Source organism: Pongo pygmaeus, chromosome 18 (assembly GCF_028885625.2).
Source record: "Pongo pygmaeus isolate AG05252 chromosome 18, NHGRI_mPonPyg2-v2.0_pri, whole genome shotgun sequence".
In the NCBI taxonomy this organism is placed as follows: Eukaryota; Metazoa; Chordata; class Mammalia; order Primates; family Hominidae; genus Pongo; species Pongo pygmaeus.
Genome location: NC_072391.2, coordinates 81,342,416 through 81,361,755, shown reverse-complemented (window position 1 = coordinate 81,361,755; position 19,340 = coordinate 81,342,416). Strand labels below are relative to the sequence as shown.

At 43.8% G+C, this 19,340-nt stretch overlaps 1 protein-coding gene across 2 annotated transcripts in view; it reads left to right on the top strand.

The window, feature by feature from the left end:
* The window catches only part of MBTPS1 (membrane bound transcription factor peptidase, site 1), a 64,516-nt gene that overhangs the window by 23,211 nt on the left and 21,965 nt on the right, over positions 1 to 19,340 (top strand). The window contains exons 5-11 of one of the 2 annotated variants that reach the window (XM_054452635.2): positions 1,307 to 1,417; positions 1,832 to 1,941; positions 3,280 to 3,396; positions 4,186 to 4,253; positions 7,680 to 7,782; positions 9,987 to 10,138; positions 13,195 to 13,356. In XM_054452635.2, coding sequence (XP_054308610.1) covers positions 1,307 to 1,417; positions 1,832 to 1,941; positions 3,280 to 3,396; positions 4,186 to 4,253; positions 7,680 to 7,782; positions 9,987 to 10,138; positions 13,195 to 13,356 — 823 coding nt within the window. The remainder of the gene's footprint in view (positions 1 to 1,306; positions 1,418 to 1,831; positions 1,942 to 3,279; positions 3,397 to 4,185; positions 4,254 to 7,679; positions 7,783 to 9,986; positions 10,139 to 13,194; positions 13,357 to 19,340) is intronic. The other variant, XM_063654141.1, reaches the window with a different exon arrangement.

Sequence of the window (19,340 nt, the reverse complement as noted above, 5' to 3'; positions counted from 1 at the left end):
TCATGACAAAACATTCATGTTTTATCTAACGTGAAGATTTTTACCTTGACTTCTAAATGTAAGCCAGTTTCACCTGCTCCTAGGACACCGCAGTTTGCCTAGGTGTCTTTCGTATCTCCTTTACTTAGGGACCCTTACCTCTCCTTTTATCTCCTTGGTGCCCTGCCCTCCAAAATATCTGAGATACTTCAACTTTTAATACCTGGTGGACTGGCATTTCATTAAAATGTGTGTCTCCCCATGGTTTTACCTTTTTAGAGTGAAAACTCCTTGACAAAACAAATTTTCTAGTCATCAGAAATAATTTTTTATTCCCCCCAAACCAAATGGTTTCTGATTTTGTGTGTGCATTTTTTAAAGTAGCATTGATTTTTATCTTTATCTCAGTTTAATAGATTATTTAACATAGTATTGATATGTACACAGCCCTTTTGCCAGAAAGACATTACCCTCTTTACATTGGTTAGCTGTTAAGTCATAAATGGTATTCTATATATAGGTATATATATAAGTATATATATTGGTATTCTATATATAGGTATATATATAAGTATATATATAGGTATTCTATATATAGGTATATTCTATATAGGTATTCTATATTTTTTTCTAGATGCTTTCTAGAATTTTTGGTCAGACAGGCCAGTTGTATTTCACATTGGTGTTGATGGCTTTGGCCAGTATCTGGAATAGACTTACTATTATAGAAAAGCGCACACTGCAGTTATTTTTCTTAGGTGTGATTAGCCGCATGTGGTGTTAATTGTTCCTTGCGGCAGAGTTTGCTGTATTATAAATGAGCAGCATTGAATAAATTGCTGTCCTTGTTGGGAGTAGGAATGGTTCCCCCTTTTCCCATTTTTGTGTCCCGCTCCTTGGGTGTGTGGTTTGTCAGTGTTTTGCAGGGCCTCTGAGAAGGTGGGGGGTGGAGACCTGTGATAAATTGCCAGAAGGAGAGTATCAGTAGGTGCCAGCCTGGAGCCTTACGAAGCCCGCTAGGAGTGGAAGGGCTGGTTCCATCCTGAGTGCTGGTGGCAATTGAGGAGGGTCTAGAAGGATTTTCTGCTTATCCTTAAATCTTCTTTGGCGGCAGATGATGGCATTGCTCCTGCTGTCCTCTTGTCCTAGCCTTGGCTCAGCCAGCTGACCCTGGGAGCAGCTGACCTAACTTGTTTGCTCTGAGCAGCTTTGGCCTTCCACAATATGTCATTTTCTGTGGGTCCCAGGAAGGAATGTATTTTATAGGCAAAATCCAAAAAGATAATTTCTTCAAACATGATTGTGTTTGCTTTCTTTTCTGAATAAGGTGCTAATGTAAGAGTTGCTGTTTTTGACACTGGGCTGAGTGAGAAGCATCCCCACTTCAAAAATGTGAAGGAGAGAACCAACTGGACCAATGAGCGAACGCTGGACGATGGTGGGTCTCAGCGGCAGTGAGAACGTGGTCATGTGATCGACTGAGGGTGTATTTAGTGCATGATTCCACAGTCTGTCCAGCAATTATTCAGACAAGCCCAAGTTGTTATTGTGCTTTTTGTTGTGGCAGAAACTGCTCTGAATACCTCATAGGATGTCGGGAAGTAGCACTTCAGGAGAGAGTGGGGATGCCTGGTGTGGGGGCAGCTCCTTGCCCGGGAGAGTGTGGAGTGGCTAGACCTGGAAGGAGTGCTTGTGCCAGTGACGTCTTAAGGGGATCGTAGAGCAGCAGCAGAGGCCCTCCTCTATCCAGCACTTGGAAGTGGAAGGCTGTGGAACTCATGGCCTGGAATGTTGCGTCCTGGCACTTGCTATTCAGTGTGTTTTATGGGATTGTTTTCTTTATGGACTGCAGGGTTGGGCCATGGCACATTCGTGGCAGGTGTGATAGCCAGCATGAGGGAGTGCCAAGGATTTGCTCCAGATGCGGAACTTCACATTTTCAGGGTCTTTACCAATAATCAGGTAGGTATTTTGAGGACTCCTGAAACTTGAGGAATTCATACTGAAATGTAAAAAGCAGAATCACTGGACTGTACACACTTGTGTAGAAGGAGTGCACGTCAGTGACGCTGAGCCATTCATACTGCAGCACGCACGCTCAGTTTACTGTTCTCTGCCTCCTGGGTGGCTCTGCCCTTCTCCCACCAACCACTGTGTCGACCTAGGTTGAACCCTGAAGACCCTGCCAAGGCTACTACTTACGACGATCCTTTGATTTCCCTTGTTTCTTCTCTGCCTCCAGGCTTCCCCAGGCCTCTGTGCCCTGGGTCGGTGGTCTGCGTGATAGAGTAGAAAAATGGCACATAGAATAAGCGTGCTTGCCTCCCTGATTGGGTTCCTACCACCTTGAGCTGTTTTATTTACCTCTGTGTCCCGACACCTGGCATTGTGTTGGGTAATGTGAGTTTACAAGCCTTGTTCCTTCACTCTTCATTTGGAAACTATAGAAAAGGGAGAGGGTCCTAGTATTTGTTTCTTTTTTCATTATTTATTTTTTAAGGTTAATTTTTGAATAGGTAATGCATAGCTCAAAAATGTCAGAAGGTAACACAGGGAGACCCCCACCCCTGTCCCTGTCCAGCAGGTTCTTTCCTCACTTACCCGTGTCTCCTGTGTGACGATGTTCCTTTCTTATACCTCCTCCTAGAGTTTCTTTGGCGTATATAAGAAAATATAAGTACGTGGTCTTTTAAAAACCTTTAAAAACATAATCTTAATCATTACATTGCTTATCTTCCTACCATAAACTTAATTTTATATTTTTAAAAAAAGCAGCAGCTGAAGGTGATCCACAAAGTAATGAAGCTTTTGTAAGGAACATAGGAGCACTTGAACATCAGAGGACTAATACTATGAAATAACTGTTACTGCTGCCATTTGTCCTTCAGTCTGTTTAGGAATGAAGAAGATTAGATAGATAAGTTGAACTATTCCAAAATGCTTAACTTAATAGAAGTGCCTTGGGATAAGTCCTTTTATAGGAGAGGGGCAGTTGGGAGCGTGGGTGTTATCTAGGAAGGCATTCTTTGTGTAGAGAGCTGTGCATTTCACCTAGAGAGATAGGCCACCTGCAGAACACAGCTGCCTCTTCCTTAGGTTCAGCTCCAAGGACTTAGAACTTCTAGGTGTTGTATTTTACTCTCCAGAGCATTATGCTTACTCAGGATTTATTTCTGGTTTTAAGTTAAAAAAATATTAAGAGAAATACTTTGTGATTTTAAGAGCCTCAGAAATAAAAACTGTCCTAGCACTTTAAAACTTGATTGAAACACTAAGCAGACTGTTTTAATATTTAACTAGGTATCTTACACGTCTTGGTTTTTGGACGCCTTCAACTATGCCATCTTAAAGAAGATTGACGTGTTAAACCTCAGCATCGGTGGCCCGGACTTCATGGATCATCCCTTTGTTGACAAGGTTTGTGGAGTCACTGCACACAGGGTTTAGGTGACAGCTCCTGCTCTTTCGCAACCCAGCTTTGCATCATATCTAGTGTGTTGGTGGCTTTTCATCCAGGTGGTGACAGCTTTGTGAGAACAGATGGCTAATGATGTGAGCTTCAGTGATTTGTATGTCATAAATTGAGTGGGTTAGAGGCCTCAGAGTAGGTGTTTATAAGGAGCACATGGTGCCTTGCTGATTTTTTTTTTTTTTTTTTTTTTTTTGAGATGGAGTTTTATTCTTGTTGGCCAGGCTGGAGTACAATGGCACAGTCTTGGCTCACTGCAACCTCCGCCTCCCAGGTTCAAGCGGTTCTCCTGCCTCAGCCTCCCAAGTAGCTGGGATTACAGGCGCACACCACCATGCCCGGCTGATTTTTCTATTTTTAGTAGAGACGGGGTTTCACCATGTTGGCCAGGCTGGTCTCCAACTCCTGACCTCAGGTGATCCACCCGCCTCAGCCTTTCAAAGTGCTGGGATTACAGGCGTGAGCCACCATGCCGTGCCAATTCTTTCTTACCTAAACATGCAATTCGTGTTTTCCTGAAAGTGACTAGAAAGTCAGCATCTGCTCTGTGCACTGCGTGCTTCTCCATCCTGGGTGGTATTCTCTAAAAATGCAGGTTGCCAGCACATCCGCCTTTATAACGGTCCAGTGCTGCTTTTTTTAGAACTGTTTTTAGACGTTGTGTATGTTTTTTTTTTTTTTTGACAATTACATGTTAAGAGTGGTATACTTTCATTAAATAAATGCTCCTTTTGTAGGTGTGGGAATTAACAGCTAACAATGTAATCATGGTTTCTGCTATTGGCAATGACGGACCTCTTTATGGGTAAGTAGCCCCAGCAGGGATGACCTTGGGGATTTTTTCCCCCTTAAATAACTGAAAAATTGTTATCTGTTTGTGTATCCACCTGTGGTTACCTGTTTATGTCTGTCTAAAACTTTGTCTTAAGGATAAGTTTTCCTCATGTAAAAAAATACTATAGGATGTATGATGAACACCCAGGTACTCACCACTCACCTCAGCAGTTGTCACCTCAAGGCCAGTCTTCCTTCTATTTATATATTTTTAAAATTTTGTTACAAATAGTAATTTAGAGGCCTAAAGTTTTTATTCTAACTACTTTGTTTCCCCAAAATCAATCAGAAAAGTGAATCTATTAGGGATTCTGCAGTGTTGATGAGATCTGCATGCAAAGCATCTGGGTAAAGAGGCAAATGGAAGAGGTTTCTGCCTCTCTCTGAAAGAGCAGGTGTGAGTACAGTGACACTCATTCACAGGGGAAGTGCTGGCAGGCCTAACGGCAACATGGCCGGTGCTTTGGGAGTTGATGAGAGGGATCATTTAGGAGGGAGGCAGGGAGGACAGTGTCACAGGGGGGCCTTTGTGCTAAACTTAAGCAGCATGAGATGCGAAACATTTGCCACTGAATCCCAGCCAGTACACTCCTGTCTGGTTAGAGGTCTCAGTTTTCTTTCCACCAGCAGCTTCATTTTATTCTCTAGATAATGTTTGTAAGTCATTTCTTGTGCTCAAAGTTTCTGTAGGATGCTTTACGCAAATCCAGGGCATAAGACAAGGTGAAGCTATGTGAAGTTCATGTTTCTATATCAGAAAATGCGAATATTGGCATTCATAGGAGTCTAGCCTAATAGTTGAGTAAATGATCGTGAACCTTGTTAGAGGTCCAGCGTTGTGGATTTTGCTGTTGCATCAGTGATACGTATCATGAGCCATAGATGTAAGTGGCATGAACATACCCTCGCTATAGCTCTGCCATGACAAACACCAGTTATTAAGTCATCTCATCAGGTTTTCTTGTCTCCCTTTTAAATGTTCCTCCCATTTCTGATGTCCCCACTCAAGGCTGGCACTCATCAGTTCAGAGTCACCAGGTGTCAGTGTTTCCTAGCCTGTTTTCCTATCTTGAGTCTTTTCCCACCCCAGCTCTTCCAGCATGGACATGGGTGAAACTAGGTGTGGAGGCAGACAGGTCCGACCTGCCACTTACAGCTGAGGCACCGTCACTTCTCTGAGCCTCAGCTCCTTCACCTGTCATGGGAGCAGAGAGCAGCCTGCACGGTGCCTGTGAGGCTGAAATCAGACAGCAGGGGGAGAGCACCGTGAATGTTGATGATGCGCTATGAATGGCAACTGCTCTTTTTCTTTTTTGTGCATATTTCTACTGTTCAAACATATATTCTAGCAGTTTTCTAATCAAGAATCTGCAGCAGATTATTATTGCCTAATAGATGAAATCCACATTTTTCTTTTGTTTTTCAAGGTCTTCAGTATTCTAGGCTGAATTGCAAACTTTTTCTGTAAAGGGTCAGATAATAAATACTTTAGGCGTTATTGTGTGAAAGCAGCTGTGGGTGAAATATGTGTAAATGAACATGACTGTGTTCCAGGAACGCTGTATTTGCAAAAGCAGGTGTGGGCCTGGTTTGGCCCATGGGCCGTAGTTGGCCAACTCCAGCCAGAATCTCAGTTCACCTTGATCTTCCGCTTCCCCACGTGCGCCTTCCTGGAATGAGTGTCCTCCTTCTGTGTCTTTCAGGTCTTCCGCACCCCATCCCTCTGCTCATCCTCCTGGCCACACCTGTCTGGATTCCCAGCTCTTTCGCATGCTGTGCAGACTGTTTTGTCACACGCTGGCTGCCGTTCTGAAACCCTGTGGCTTTTGTGGGTGGTTGCACTTGATAGCTTCTTATCAGAGTTGTGAGTTTATAGTGTGTTGAAGGAGCAGAACCTTGCCAGGAAGGCCCCATCTCCACCTTGTGTGTACACTCATGCTGCCTCACACAGACCTGGCCACCTGCTGGCTGTTGAAGTGATGGGACGTGGCATGTGATCACGGCAGCCCAGCTTGTGGCGGGTGTGGTTTTTTCTGCTTGGGCATCTGGTGGGACTGCTCCCAGGGCTGGTCTGAGGACAGTAACATGCGTACGTCAGCTCATCTGGGAGTGAGGCACACATCCTCCGGTCCCCTTTGCTGTGGTCTCTTTCTCTGGGTCCTGTGCCCTTGGTGCTCCTAGACTCTGTGGTGCCAGCGAGCCTGCAGCCTCAGCTCCCTCCTTTTCAATACCAGTCATGATTTCTTGATGCATTCCCTTATTTTTTAGGGGTTTAAAGTACATTAAGCATTATAGGGATTAGCAGGTAGAGGAGGGTGGGAAGGTGGTATTTTTTTGGTCACCTTCAGTGGGAGTTTCTGTCAGTGACTTCTGTGCCAGCCTCTGCTCCTTGAGTTCCTGGGAATGTGTAAACATCTAGCATCAGTCATTAGAAAATCATTATTCGTTCCTCTGAATGACCAGCTGGTAGGATATTGGTGGCCAGTGGGCTGAGAAGGCAGTACCACTTTGTCTCGGTGTGTTGGGAATTGTCAGTTAAAAACACACTCTAGAAGGAGAACTTCATGCTGCTATTATCTCTTAAGCCACTTGGAATCAGTTGTATGTAGTTCTTGAATTGTCAAAGAGTTGATTTTTTTTGGTAGTGGAGCCATAATAGGTAAAGGTTAGCAATGCAGTTTTATAATTGAGTGTCTCATATTTTCAAATAGTTCATCTTTATCTTGACTTTGGTGTTTACACATTTTTGCCATTAATTATTTCACTATAATTTATTGGCAGATCTAGTGCACTTAAGGTATTGGAGAGACTCTAAGGAGCTCAAGATTACAGAGTAATGACAGTCCTTTCACAGTTCCCTATGAGGAGGGTAGAACACCACCACAGGTCAATTGAAAACTTACCACTTGCTGACCTTGGCAGATGCAAGTGTGTGGTTATGGTTTCTTCCCAGAGAAGTGTGGGATTTAGCTGGGGAGTTAAGATGAATGTACTGGGAACAATTTGAAAGTGATGTGAGAATGTGTCATTAGATGATAAATTGTGATCGTGTTAGGTGTTGTGAAGTTCAAGGCAAGTACAGATGCTTCAGGCTTGGATTGCTGGAGGGAAAACGTGAGCCTTGAGCCCCAGTGTGCCAAGTTGACAGGGAGGAGAAGAAAGGAGGGGCGTTCCAGGTGAGAGGGCGTAATTTGAGCACAGCATGAACGGGGCAGGGTCATGCGTTTCACAGGACAGCCGTGAGGAGCTGCACACATCTTCCCACAGAAGAAGCTCATACAGTGTTAGATTATTCTGGGAGTATTCGCCTTGGTTTGAATCATCCATTTTAAATTATTTCTCTTGTTTTTTTCTTTTTCTTTTCTTTTTTTTTTTTTTTTTTTTGGTCTCAATATAGCACTCTGAATAACCCTGCTGATCAAATGGATGTAATTGGAGTAGGTGGCATTGACTTTGAAGATAACATCGCCCGCTTTTCTTCAAGGGGAATGACTACCTGGGTACGCTCTTCTTTGTAAATAATTGTATTTAGCTGGACAAACTACTGTGGCTAGTGGCACCGGTTGTTGATGAGCCTTGGGGTGTATTTGTAAGTGCACAGACACCCTCACATTCACATGTGAATAGCGGGGCTGTGAGTGCCTGCCCAGCCGTGAGGATGAGAGATCTGGCCCCTTCAGCATCTGCCACTTCACTCTGGCAAGTCCACAGCTGCTGAGATGAGCACGGGCTGATTCTAAGTGGTTTTTCCCAGTTTCACTTATTAACTGACTTCTGAGGAACTCACCTTTAGGTGAATTGGGTTCCTGCCCGTTTACCCTATCTAGTAGTGGTAAGCAGTCTCCTGAATGGTAGGTGGGATGATTTTTTTTGGTGGGGGGGGCCCTAAGATGTTGGAGAAGCCATTAAGAACAGCTTAATCAACTCTGCTAACACAGAAACAATTGTATTTAGCTGGACAAATTCAAAATAACTGCTACAGTTAATAATTCAGCTGTTTGGGGTTTAATTATGCAGCAAATTCACCCACCTTTACCTGTCAAAGTTTGATGAAAAATTAGACTCTCGTGCAGAACAGCATTTGGGTACCTTTGCCCTCGCAGTGGCCGAGGGGAGCACCTGCCCTTCTCATTCTTCAGGGTCAGAGCATCTCTTGGTGTTTAACTTCACGTGCCACACTTGGAGGCCTCAGATAAGTCCCTGGAAAGATTCCCAACTGCCTGGGAACACTGTGGGCCTCGTCCACACTGTAGCACTTTACAGGATAGCCTTCTGCCTGAGCCTTTGTACTGTGACAGCATCAGCCACCAGCGTCCCCGCCACTCAGCCCCACCACGGGTCCCCGCCTCTCACACTCACGTGCCTCTTCCTGGAGCTGACCCGTTGGCTGGGGACCACTCTCTCATGTGACAGTCTCTCCAGGGCAGGCTGCATGTCCTCCCGTCCACGCTCCCTCAGCATGTTCCTTGTGCTGCTGGATACTAGGAAACTGCATCCACCACTTTGTCCCCAGCTCCCCGTGTAAATGCTCTCACCAAACTGTGATGAGATGTCGTCCACTTTGTCCCCAGCTCCCCATGTAAACGCTTTCACCAAACCGTGATGAGATGTCACGTCCATGGCCTTCATCACCAGCCAGCTTTTTAATGGCATTTGAGAAATGTCCTTCCATCATCACAGCTGCAGTGGAGGATGCCTTCACTCGGTATCCCAGTATGTGCGTCCACGGTCCTTGGGTTTGATGATCAGAAAAGGGCTTCCCTTCAAATTGGGCTCCTGTTTTCTGACAGAATATGAGATCCTATTCTAATTCTCGTTTTGCCCCAATTCTTAAGAAGCTTAAGCGAGTACTTATTAAAACGTTATCCCAAGTTAGTCGTGTGGTTATCTTGTTCCTTCTCAGTGGTTTCTTATTTCCTCTTTTACAACCATTTGAAACATCCACTCATACCATGTACTTTTTTCCTTGTGAAGAAACATGTTTGGGTTTTTTTATATTTTAATTTTCTAATTTTTCTAACATATTTCTAATTTTAACTTATCTAGACATAAAGCAGTTTCCAGTTTCTAGTCTTGGTGATAAGCCAGTGTCCACTTTCTAGTCTGGCATGTCAGCAAAATTAAAATACTTATCTTTTAATTGCTTTATGCCTTTGCCATTGTTCTGGTTGTTATAAAATATATTTTGAAAAATTTACTTTCTACATTATCGTTTAAGCTTATTTTCTGTATTGTAGTGAATTTCTTTGTTTTTTTCTCTTTTTGGGGGGGGGCGGGGCTGAGGGGGACAGGATCTCACTCTGTTGCCCAGGCTGGAGTGCAGTGGCACAATCACGGCTCCCTGCAGCCTTGACCTCCCGGGCTCAGGTGATCCTCCTGAATAGCCAGGACTACAGGCTTGTGCCACTACATCTAGCTAATTTTTGTATTTTTTGCGGAGATGGGGGTCTTACTATGTAGCCCAGGCTGGTCTGGAACTCCTGGGCTCAAGCAGTCCACCTCCCTCGGCCTCCCAGAGTGTTGGGATTACAGGTGTGAGCACTGCGCCCGGCCTGGAGTGAATTTCAGACTAAAACCAGTACCTTCCTAAGGTTATACTGTTTTTAACTAACCCATATCTCTGTTCTGATTTGATTCACTCATGATTGCATGTGGCTGTGTGCCAATGTGTGAGATGTAGAAACCAAGCTGCTTTTATTCATAGGAGCTACCAGGAGGCTACGGTCGCATGAAGCCTGACATTGTCACCTATGGTGCTGGCGTGCGGGGTTCTGGTGTGAAAGGGGGGTGCCGGGCCCTCTCAGGGACCAGTGTTGCTTCTCCAGTGGTTGCAGGTGCTGTCACCTTATTAGTGAGGTGAGTGCTGTCCCCCAGAGACCAGTAGCTCCCACGTCAGGACAGGAGCACTCAGTGCCAGCAGAGCAGCAGTCGTGTCTTGCTTCTGCCCTGACTTGGGTTTGAGAGCTTAGGCCCTTCACAGCCTTGCTCTGTCTCTCCTTCTTCATCTCTGCAAAGAGGTAGGAGTCACTTCTTTTGTAGTTAGATGACGTGAATGTGAACACACTTTATAAGCCCAAGTAAACAAAGTGCTGATAGGCAAAATAACCTGTTTCTTTATGTTTGTGTTCTGTTTTCTAATATCCCATTTATGTGCTAGAACTGTGATTTTTATATCCAAGCAAGCATCAATATCAGGCAGGGAACAAATAGTAAGATATTTCCCTGCCATATAATCCTCCATTTCCTTGGGGATTCACTTTAAAAAAAAAAAAAAAAAAAAAAAACCTACTGCGTATATGTAAGATACACAACATGATGTTATGGAATACATATAGATAGTAAAAAGGAGGTTACTCTAGTGAAACGAATTAACACATCCATCTTCTCACAGTGTTACCCATTTGTTGTTTTTGTGAAGGGGACTCACCTTTTAATGTTCTCTATAGCAAAGGATGTCAAACCCACCAGGGACTGACAGTCACCACTCTGCTTTGTCTCACTGAATCTCATGCAGTTGGAATGGAGCTTAGTGACTGGCCGTTAATCTTGCAGATAATGAAACTGGAAGAAAGTTCTCAAGGAGGCCGGGTGCGGTGGCTCACACCTGTAATCCCAGCACTTTGGGAGGCTGAGGCAGCAGGTCACCTGAGGTCAGGAGTTCAAGACCAGCCTGATCAACATGGTGAAACCCTGTCTCTACTAAAAATTACAAAAGGTAGCCAGGTGTGGTGGGCGGCTGTAATCCCAGCTACTCAGGAGATTGAGGCAGGAAAATTGCTTAAACCCGGGAGGAGGAGGCTGCAGTGAACTGAGATTGCGCCACTGCACTCCAGCCTGGGTGACAGAGCAACACTCTGTCAAGTTCTCCAAGCGAGTAGACCAGAGTTGATGTTCACATGCTCTCACTTTCATCGGTGGCCCGTGTCTCCTTACTCTCAGTTGTAAAAAGATGTCTTTGGGGCTGGCATTTATCTTGTCACTGTATTTTCCCCAAAAATAAATTGTACTTCTATCTAGATGAAGTTTTAGTTGAGTGTTGTGATAACACACAAAACTCTGCGTATTTGGAAGTTATTCTATGCTAATTTAAAAATTAATTAATATAGGCAAATAGTATTAAATGTCTTTATATTTTAAATTCTCTTTAAGTAAATTGAATATTGATTTCAGCTTCTAATGCCAGATATTATTTTGTTAGTAATCATTAATAAAGCTAGATACTGGGCTGGTTGTGGTAGCTCACACCTGTAATCCCAGCACTTTGGGAGGCCAAGGCAAGAGGATTGTTTGAGGCTAGTAGTTTGAGAGCAGCTGGGGCAACATAGTGAGACCCCATCTTTACCAAAAAAAGGGGTAGATATCCATCTGTTTCCCCCTTTCTCTGTTCTTCCCTTACAGTTTGGAGCCAAATTCTTGAGAATGTTGACATTGGCCAGACAGGCCTTTGGAGAATAACCATGTGCTTGCTGGAAACACTGTCTTCTCTTGCCGTTGTTTTCCTCTCTCCAGTGTTACATCAAGTGAGGAACAGAGTGGAGGGAAGGTGGATAGTGGGCTGCCTGGCCTACTTGCACACTTGTATTTGCCAGGTAGAGAGGATTCAGTTAGGGCTGCAGCTTCTAATCTTGTTGATTCTGGAAACAGGAAATACTGGTTCATTTCTCCTACACGCCGTGATTGTTAGCAGAAAGTGAGGGTTCTGCCTTCACCGTTGAGCCCGTCAGCTCTGTGCTGTTGAGTAAGCGGGCAGCCGAGGGGTTGTTCCTTTTCCCAGAAGCTTCTTTAAGTACAGATATTTTCAGCATCAAGGAAGCCTTTCAATCTCATCATCTCATTGCAGCAGATAAAACTGCCATTGTGATCATTCAGAAACACCTGTGTATGTGACAGTCACTCATAGTGGAAGCCGAGCAGCAGTGGCGGGCTTCCCGAGCTCCAGCCTGATGATGCTGTGAAAGGCAGTGGAACGCAACCCTTGAGTTCACTTTATAGGCAGGAAGAGGAGGAAGATTGTTGACCCGTAGCTTTGAGCAGTTCTTTTCTTCTGTCATTAAGAATTGATTCTACTTTATCTCCTCTTCTTATGTCACATTTCCCATTTAGAAAACCTGCCTAGACTCCAACACCAACCATCATCACGTACAAATATTTAGGAACTTAGTAAGTTTTCCTTTTTTGTGTACCGATATTCCCTCCTCAATTTTAGGAATTAAAATTCACTTGTATTTATAATACATAGATACACAAAAATGGATGTTGTAACACTAGTATCACCAGGCTGAGTTCCAAGCCAGGTCACACTGTGTGTTAAAGCTTGTTCAGATGCATTCTCATGGTGAAACTGAAGGTGGCCTTAGGTCTATGTCGTTCTGAAAGGCATCATCCATCAGGGTGGCTCATCCCAGACAAGCCTCGCAATCTGGAAACAAAAAGGCAAGGATTGGCTTTGGAGGCGGCGGTCCTCACTCAGACCTGTGCCTCCTGCCAGTCCTGTGTCATGGTCCCTCCCCAGGATCTGAGTGTGCTCCTACTCCTCCCAGCCAGGCGGTGTCCCATGGCATCGTCTTCCTGTGACCAGCAGGCTTCCTCTCCCCTGAGGAGTCAGTGCCTCCTACACATTCATGCCTTCTGCAGCCTATGTGGTTGTTTAGTTGAATTATCACAAAAATATGTGTTACTAATGGCATTTAGCATAAATGGGTCCCGTAGAAGGTTACGGAGCGGTCAGTCCTGGATTGGGTACAGAAATGAGTGTGCACTCTTTCTCACGCAGGCTGTGCCAGACAAGCACCTGCTGGATACTAAAGAAGACTGCAGGCCTTTTGTGTGCACGTTTGTAGGTTAGGTTTTAGTGGTCCGATTTTCATTCTTTTACTGCGAGAAAATAAGCAAATGCTTGATTTTTCCTCCAGCACAGTCCAGAAGCGTGAGCTGGTGAATCCTGCCAGTATGAAGCAGGCCCTGATCGCGTCAGCCCGAAGGCTCCCCGGGGTCAACATGTTTGAGCAAGGCCACGGCAAGCTCGATCTGCTCAGAGCCTATCAGATCCTCAACAGCTACAAGCCACAGGCAAGGTCAGTGCACTGCCCTGCCGATGGGCCTTTCTCTCCTTCACTGGGCTCTGGGCGAATTTTCCCTCTTCACAAAATACAAGCCTCAAAACAAAAAATGATGACTAAGCACAGAATTCTCGGGGTGCTCGGAGAGGTTTTGCTGCTGCTTCTACAGGGTACTGCTGGCAGAACTGGTAGCTACTTTTGACTTACTGATGTGACCTTTAATATAAATGGTTAAAAGTAATGATTTCTGAGTGTTTTTTTTTGCTTTTGTTGTTTACTTTTTTAGACTCTTGAAATAATCTTAGGTTTACAGAAATTTTGCAGAAATAGGAGAGAGTTGTCATTACAAGGTTGCCCAGTTTCCCCTTATGCCACCATTTCAGATGAGTGGAGTACAGCTGTTAAAACTATCATACAAACACTGACCCTGTGCTGTAATTCACCTGCAGACCACATACATCTCGCCAGCTCCCGTGGTACTCCTGTCCCACCTGGGCCCTGCTTTGTTTTCACCCTTATTTTGAAATGATTTTAGATTTACAGCAAAGTTTCACAAATAGTTCATGAGAACCCCTAAGTCCTTCACCCAGCTTTCCCTAACCTTAATATCTTCCATAACCTCAGTATGAGTGTCAGAGTCTGGAAATGAACCTTGGTGTAGCACTGCTGACTGACCTGCAGGCTTCACGCAGATTCCGCCCATTGTCCCACAGGTCCCTTCTCTGGGATCCAGTCCAGGATCCCGCATTGGATTTCATTGTCCTGTCTTCTTGGTTTCCTCTAATCACAGATGGTTCCTCCATTTTCCTTCATCTTATTATTGGTGGTGTTCATTTTCATCATTTGATTAATGTGGTCTGTCAGTCTGGGTTCTCCAAGAAGCAGACGCCGAGCTAGGATTAGATGTTCAAAAGATTTGTGGGGAGTGAGGGCCTCTGAAGGATAAAGGGAAGGGTGTGGGAATAGGCAAGAACTGCAGTGCTGATCTGACACTGAAAAGTTAGGAGGACTGGGGAGGAAGAGGCTCGCACAGGCCTGAAAAAGTTTTGGCTGATGGGAAATCCTTGAACCAGATTGCCTGTTGGAGGAGTCCTGTGTCCCCCAGGAATGGGCCTGCCCTAGTGCCTCCTGTGTGCTTAGTCATTGGCTGGGAGCAGCCCCAGGGGAAGCGTGGCCTTGGCACAGATGTGTGAGGACCCGAGGGCGGCAGCTGCGGGTGTCAGCCAGCAGTGTCCTGCAGAGGAGACCTGAGCTGCTGGCCCTGTGGGGCCAGAGGTGGCGCGTGCCAGATGTCTCCACTGTGCAGCCCATGTTTCCTTTGTGACTTCTCAGTGTCTTGTGGGGGCATGTTTCGAGATGGCCTTGTTTCTTCACCTACTTCCACTCACTCAAGTTAGCATGCCTTGATGGTTCTTGCCTTTGGTGATTACTCCTGAGGACTTTGACACGGGATAATTTTCTTTTTCCTTCGGTCCATTTACATTTATTAATTGGAACTCTCCTGGAAGGAGGAACTGTCCTTTCTGTCCCATTTATTTATTCAATTCTGTATATCAGTATGGACACATAGATATTTATTTTACTCTGTGGATTATAAATAATATCATCATTTAGTTGGTTGTTCAAATTGTCCCCGAGTTGGCTGTTGGGAGCTCCATCTAGCTGGCTTATGTGTGTTTTCAGCATGTGTCCAGCCTTTACTGAGCACGTTCTGTCTTCCTGGCAGCACAGGATGTCCTGTCATGCACTTCTGTGCTCTAGCCTTGGTATCAGTTCTGTCTCCAAGCAGCTCTTTGCTGATTGCCTCTTCTAAAGAAATCAAGACCTGGGCACTTGGGGTGCTCAAAGCTGCTGTGCTCACAGCGGTTACTGCACTCTTCAGACAGAGCTAGGCAACGTATGGACACGTGCACAGACACACATGCCTGCTTCTATATCTGCCTATCTGTGTATGTACTGGAAACATGAGTTCATGCCACCTCCAGATTCCAGCCAGTATCTCAGTGTTCATTCCAGCCTTTCCCTATCCTTGTTTCTATTTATTTATTTATTTATTATTTACAGAGATGGTCATGTTACCTCTGTTTCTAACTCCATTCTCCAACAGTGGGAAGCCTGGCTCTCGTTATCCACAATATGTTGGCTTATTTGCTTAGTCGTAGTGTATACGTACGGAGCAGCTTTGGAACTGCTAGCCCGTGTCCTTGTGAATTTTTTGAATATAGTATTTGTGACAGTGTGTCATCTTTGGCCCTACAGAATATAGTTATAGTGTTTTTTTCAGTTACTTAGGTTAATTCTTTCCTTGGTGTCTTTTTAATACAGTTGGACTCATTTATTCATATTTGTATTCCTTTTTAGATTTCCCCCACATCCTGGTTGATTATAACTTGTTATTGGATGTGTGAAACATTACTGTGGTTCTAAGGATGTGTTAGTTTGTTCTTGCATTGCTATAAAAAAAAACCTGAGACTGGGTAATTTATAAAGAAAAGAGGTTCAGTTGGCTCCTGGTTCTGCAGGCTGTACAGGAAGCATAGCGCCAGCACCTGCTTCTGGGGAGGTCTCAGGGAGCTTCCAATCATGGCAGAAGGTGAAGGGGAGCCAGCACATCACATGGCAAGAGAGGGAGCAAGAGAGCGGGGAGGTCCCAGACTTTTAAAACACCCAGATCTGGCCTGAGCTGAGCGAGAACTCAGTTATCACCAAAGGGATGGTGCTAAACCACCCATGAGGGATCTGCCCCCATGATCCAGTCACCTCCCACCTCCAACATTGGGGATTACAAGTCAGCATGAGATTTGGAGGGGACAAGCATCCAAACCATGTCAGTTCCCACTCGCCCATTCTTTCTACCAGGCTTCCACACACGCCTTAGGTAACCATCACATCAGGTTTGGGTTTATCCTTCCCCCCACCCCCACCACCCCACAAATGAGCACATACATAGAAGGATAGCATCGCTGTGGATATTGTTTTGGATTCTGCTTTTTTCACTTAACATCCTGGAAATCTCTCCACATCAGTGCATAGAGATTCTCCTCCTTTTTCACAGCCGTATCCTGTGAATGTACAATTGTTTAAGCCACTACTTGTCTACATATGGGCTTTTAAGTTGTTTCCAGTATTTTGTAATTATAAACTTGCAGTGAATAACCTCAGGCCTGTGTGTCTTAGTTTTGTTGGAGGTGTTCCTTCAGGGTAAATTCCTAAAAATTTACCCTGCTCAGCACTGAGAGCGTTTGGTAGCTCTGTTAGGTAAGGTGGCACTGCTGGTCTGGGTTGAGAGCGTTTGGTAGCTCTGTTAGGTAAGGTGGCACTGCTGGTCTGGGTTGAGAGCATCGGGTAGCTCTGTTAGGTAAGGTGGCACTGCTGGTCTGGGTTGAGAGCATCAGGTAACTGTTAGGTAAGGTGGCACTGCTGGTCCGGGTCGAGAGCGTCCGGTAGCTCTGTTGGGTAAGGTAGCATTGCTGGTTAGCGTTGAGAGCATCGGGTAGCTCTGTTAGGCGTTGCTTTGTTTCTCTGTGGAAGGGTTGTGCCTGTTTGTATTGCGTGAGCAGTGTGCGTGAGTGCCGGTTTCCCCAAAGCCTCACTGACAGAGTGCTCTGTCATACTTGTTACTTTTTACAAGTCTGATTGGTAAGAAATAGTATTTCAGTATTGTTTAATTTGCATTTCTCTATTTATGAGTGAGTTTGAACACCTAAGTCTATGTTTAAGAGCTTTTTTTTTTTTTTTAACTTTTCTTGTGAATTGTCTGTTCATTTCTTTTTCAATGGGGTTTTTGGTCCCTTTTTAGAGTTCTCGATATATTAGGGTTAGTAACCCTCTGTCAGGGATGCATGTTGTGTATTTTTCTGCCACTTTATCAGTTGTCTTTTGACTTAGTGTAAGGTGTTTTTGCCATGCAGTTGTTTTTTAATAGTCACATTTGTTACTCTTCAGCTGATGCCTCTGTATTTTGAGTGATTAGAAAGTCTTTTTCTGCACTGAGGGAGGTAAAAGAGAAATTCACCTGTGTTTTCTTCTAATACTTGTTTGCTTTCTTTTATTTACTTGAAATTCCTTGATCCATTTGGAGTTTATTTTTGTGTATTGTTTGGAGGTAGGGATCTAATTTTTTCTTTTGCCAAATGGCCACCCATTTGTTAAAGCTCTTGTGATTAAAAAGTCCATCTTTGCCCCAGTGATTTGAGATACTGTCTTTATTATGTACTAAGTTTTCATGTGTTTTAGGTCTATCCCTGAGCTTTCCGTTCTGTTCCACTGGTCTGTCTGTCCATGTACTGGTACCACACTGTTTTGATTATAAAGGCTTTATAGCATGTTTTAATGTCTGTTAGTGCTAGTTCCCCTTGTAATTTTTTTTTTCAATGTTTCTTGGGTATTCTTTCTTTCTTTTTCTTTTTCTTTCTTTTTTTTTTTTTTTTAAGCGGCAGGGTCTTGCTCTGTGGCTCAGGCTGGAGTGCAGTTGCATGATCTCAGCTCACTGTAACCTCTGCCGTCTGGGCTCAGGTGATTCTCCCGTCTCAGCCTCCCAAGTAGGTGGACTGCAGGTACATACCCCCATGCCCGGCTAATTTTTCTGTTTTTAGTAGAGACAGGGTTTTGCCATGTTGCCCAGGCTGGTCTTCAACTCCTGGGCTCAAGCCATCCTCCCGCCTCGGCCTCCCAAAGTGCTGGGATGACACGCGTGAGTCACTGCACCCGGCCCTTCTTGGCTATTCTTGCATGTTTGTTTTCTTCATATGAATTTTCATATTAACTTACTTAATTCTATGAAAGAAGCTTGTTGGAATTTTTGTTGCAATTGCATCAAATTTTAAATGAACTTAGAAGTAATATTTTTATAATGCTGTTATTTTGTCTAAGAGCAAAGAATGTGTTTCCATTTGCTCAAGTCTTGTGTGTCTTCCAGGAGGTTTATACAGTTGTCTTCATATAGGTTTTACACATTTCTTGGTAAGTTTAAGTATTTAATCTTTTTGTTGCTGCTGTAGATGGGGCTTTCTCTTCTTGTATATTCTCTAACTGGTTGATTTTATTTCTGTATGTTAATTTTATATGCTGCTACCTATCTGAATTATTGTTTGAGTTAGTTTTATTATTGCTTCTCTAGGGTTTTCCAGGTATACTAACCTACCATATGGAAATAAAGATAGTTTTACGTCTTCCTTGCCAATTCTTAAGGCTTCATCGATATTTTCTGTCTAGTTGCATGGGCTGGTATATCTAGCACAGTGTTGAACAGCAGTGGAGAGAGTGGCTGTCCTTACGTTGTTCCTAATCTTAATGGAAATGCCTCTTGTGTTTCTCCGTTAAGTAAGATGCTGGATTTATCCTTAAGGTGTGTATATCTATATCTATCTATATATGTGTATATATATATGTTTTTTTATTGTGGTAGATTATCTGTCTAGTGCTGTTTTTTTTAGCGTTTTCATCAGGACTGTGGATTGAATTTTGTATGCTTTTTCAGCATCTAGAAAGGTAATCGTATGAATACTTTAGACCTATTAATATATATGGTTTATGATATTAATGAGTTTCCCAATATTGAACCAATCTGAAATAAATCCCACTGGTTTTGCTATGTTGTTTTCTTAATATGATGTTGAATTCTGTTTGCTAATAATGGTTTCCTAGTTAAATCATGTTGAATTAGTAGTCGAAGTAAACTGATTACGGAGCACAGTTACCAGCAAAGTTTACAAACACATTTCAGGTAGAACAGATACCTTTGCTGATGCATACAGTTGTAGTCATATGGCCAATCCATTCAGGATTTTTAAAACTAGGTAGTACGTATTTCCTTTTCTTTTTCTTTTTTTGGTGAACTTTAGACTTGTGAAGGTGGTATCTGTTTAGATAACTTAACTGTGATATGTGTTGATTATAACTGTGAAAGTCACAGTATCCCTAAAGATATTCCATTTGGTTTCCTATATAGCAATTTAGTTGGCCCAGATACATCTTTGTTATTACAAACTAATAAAAAG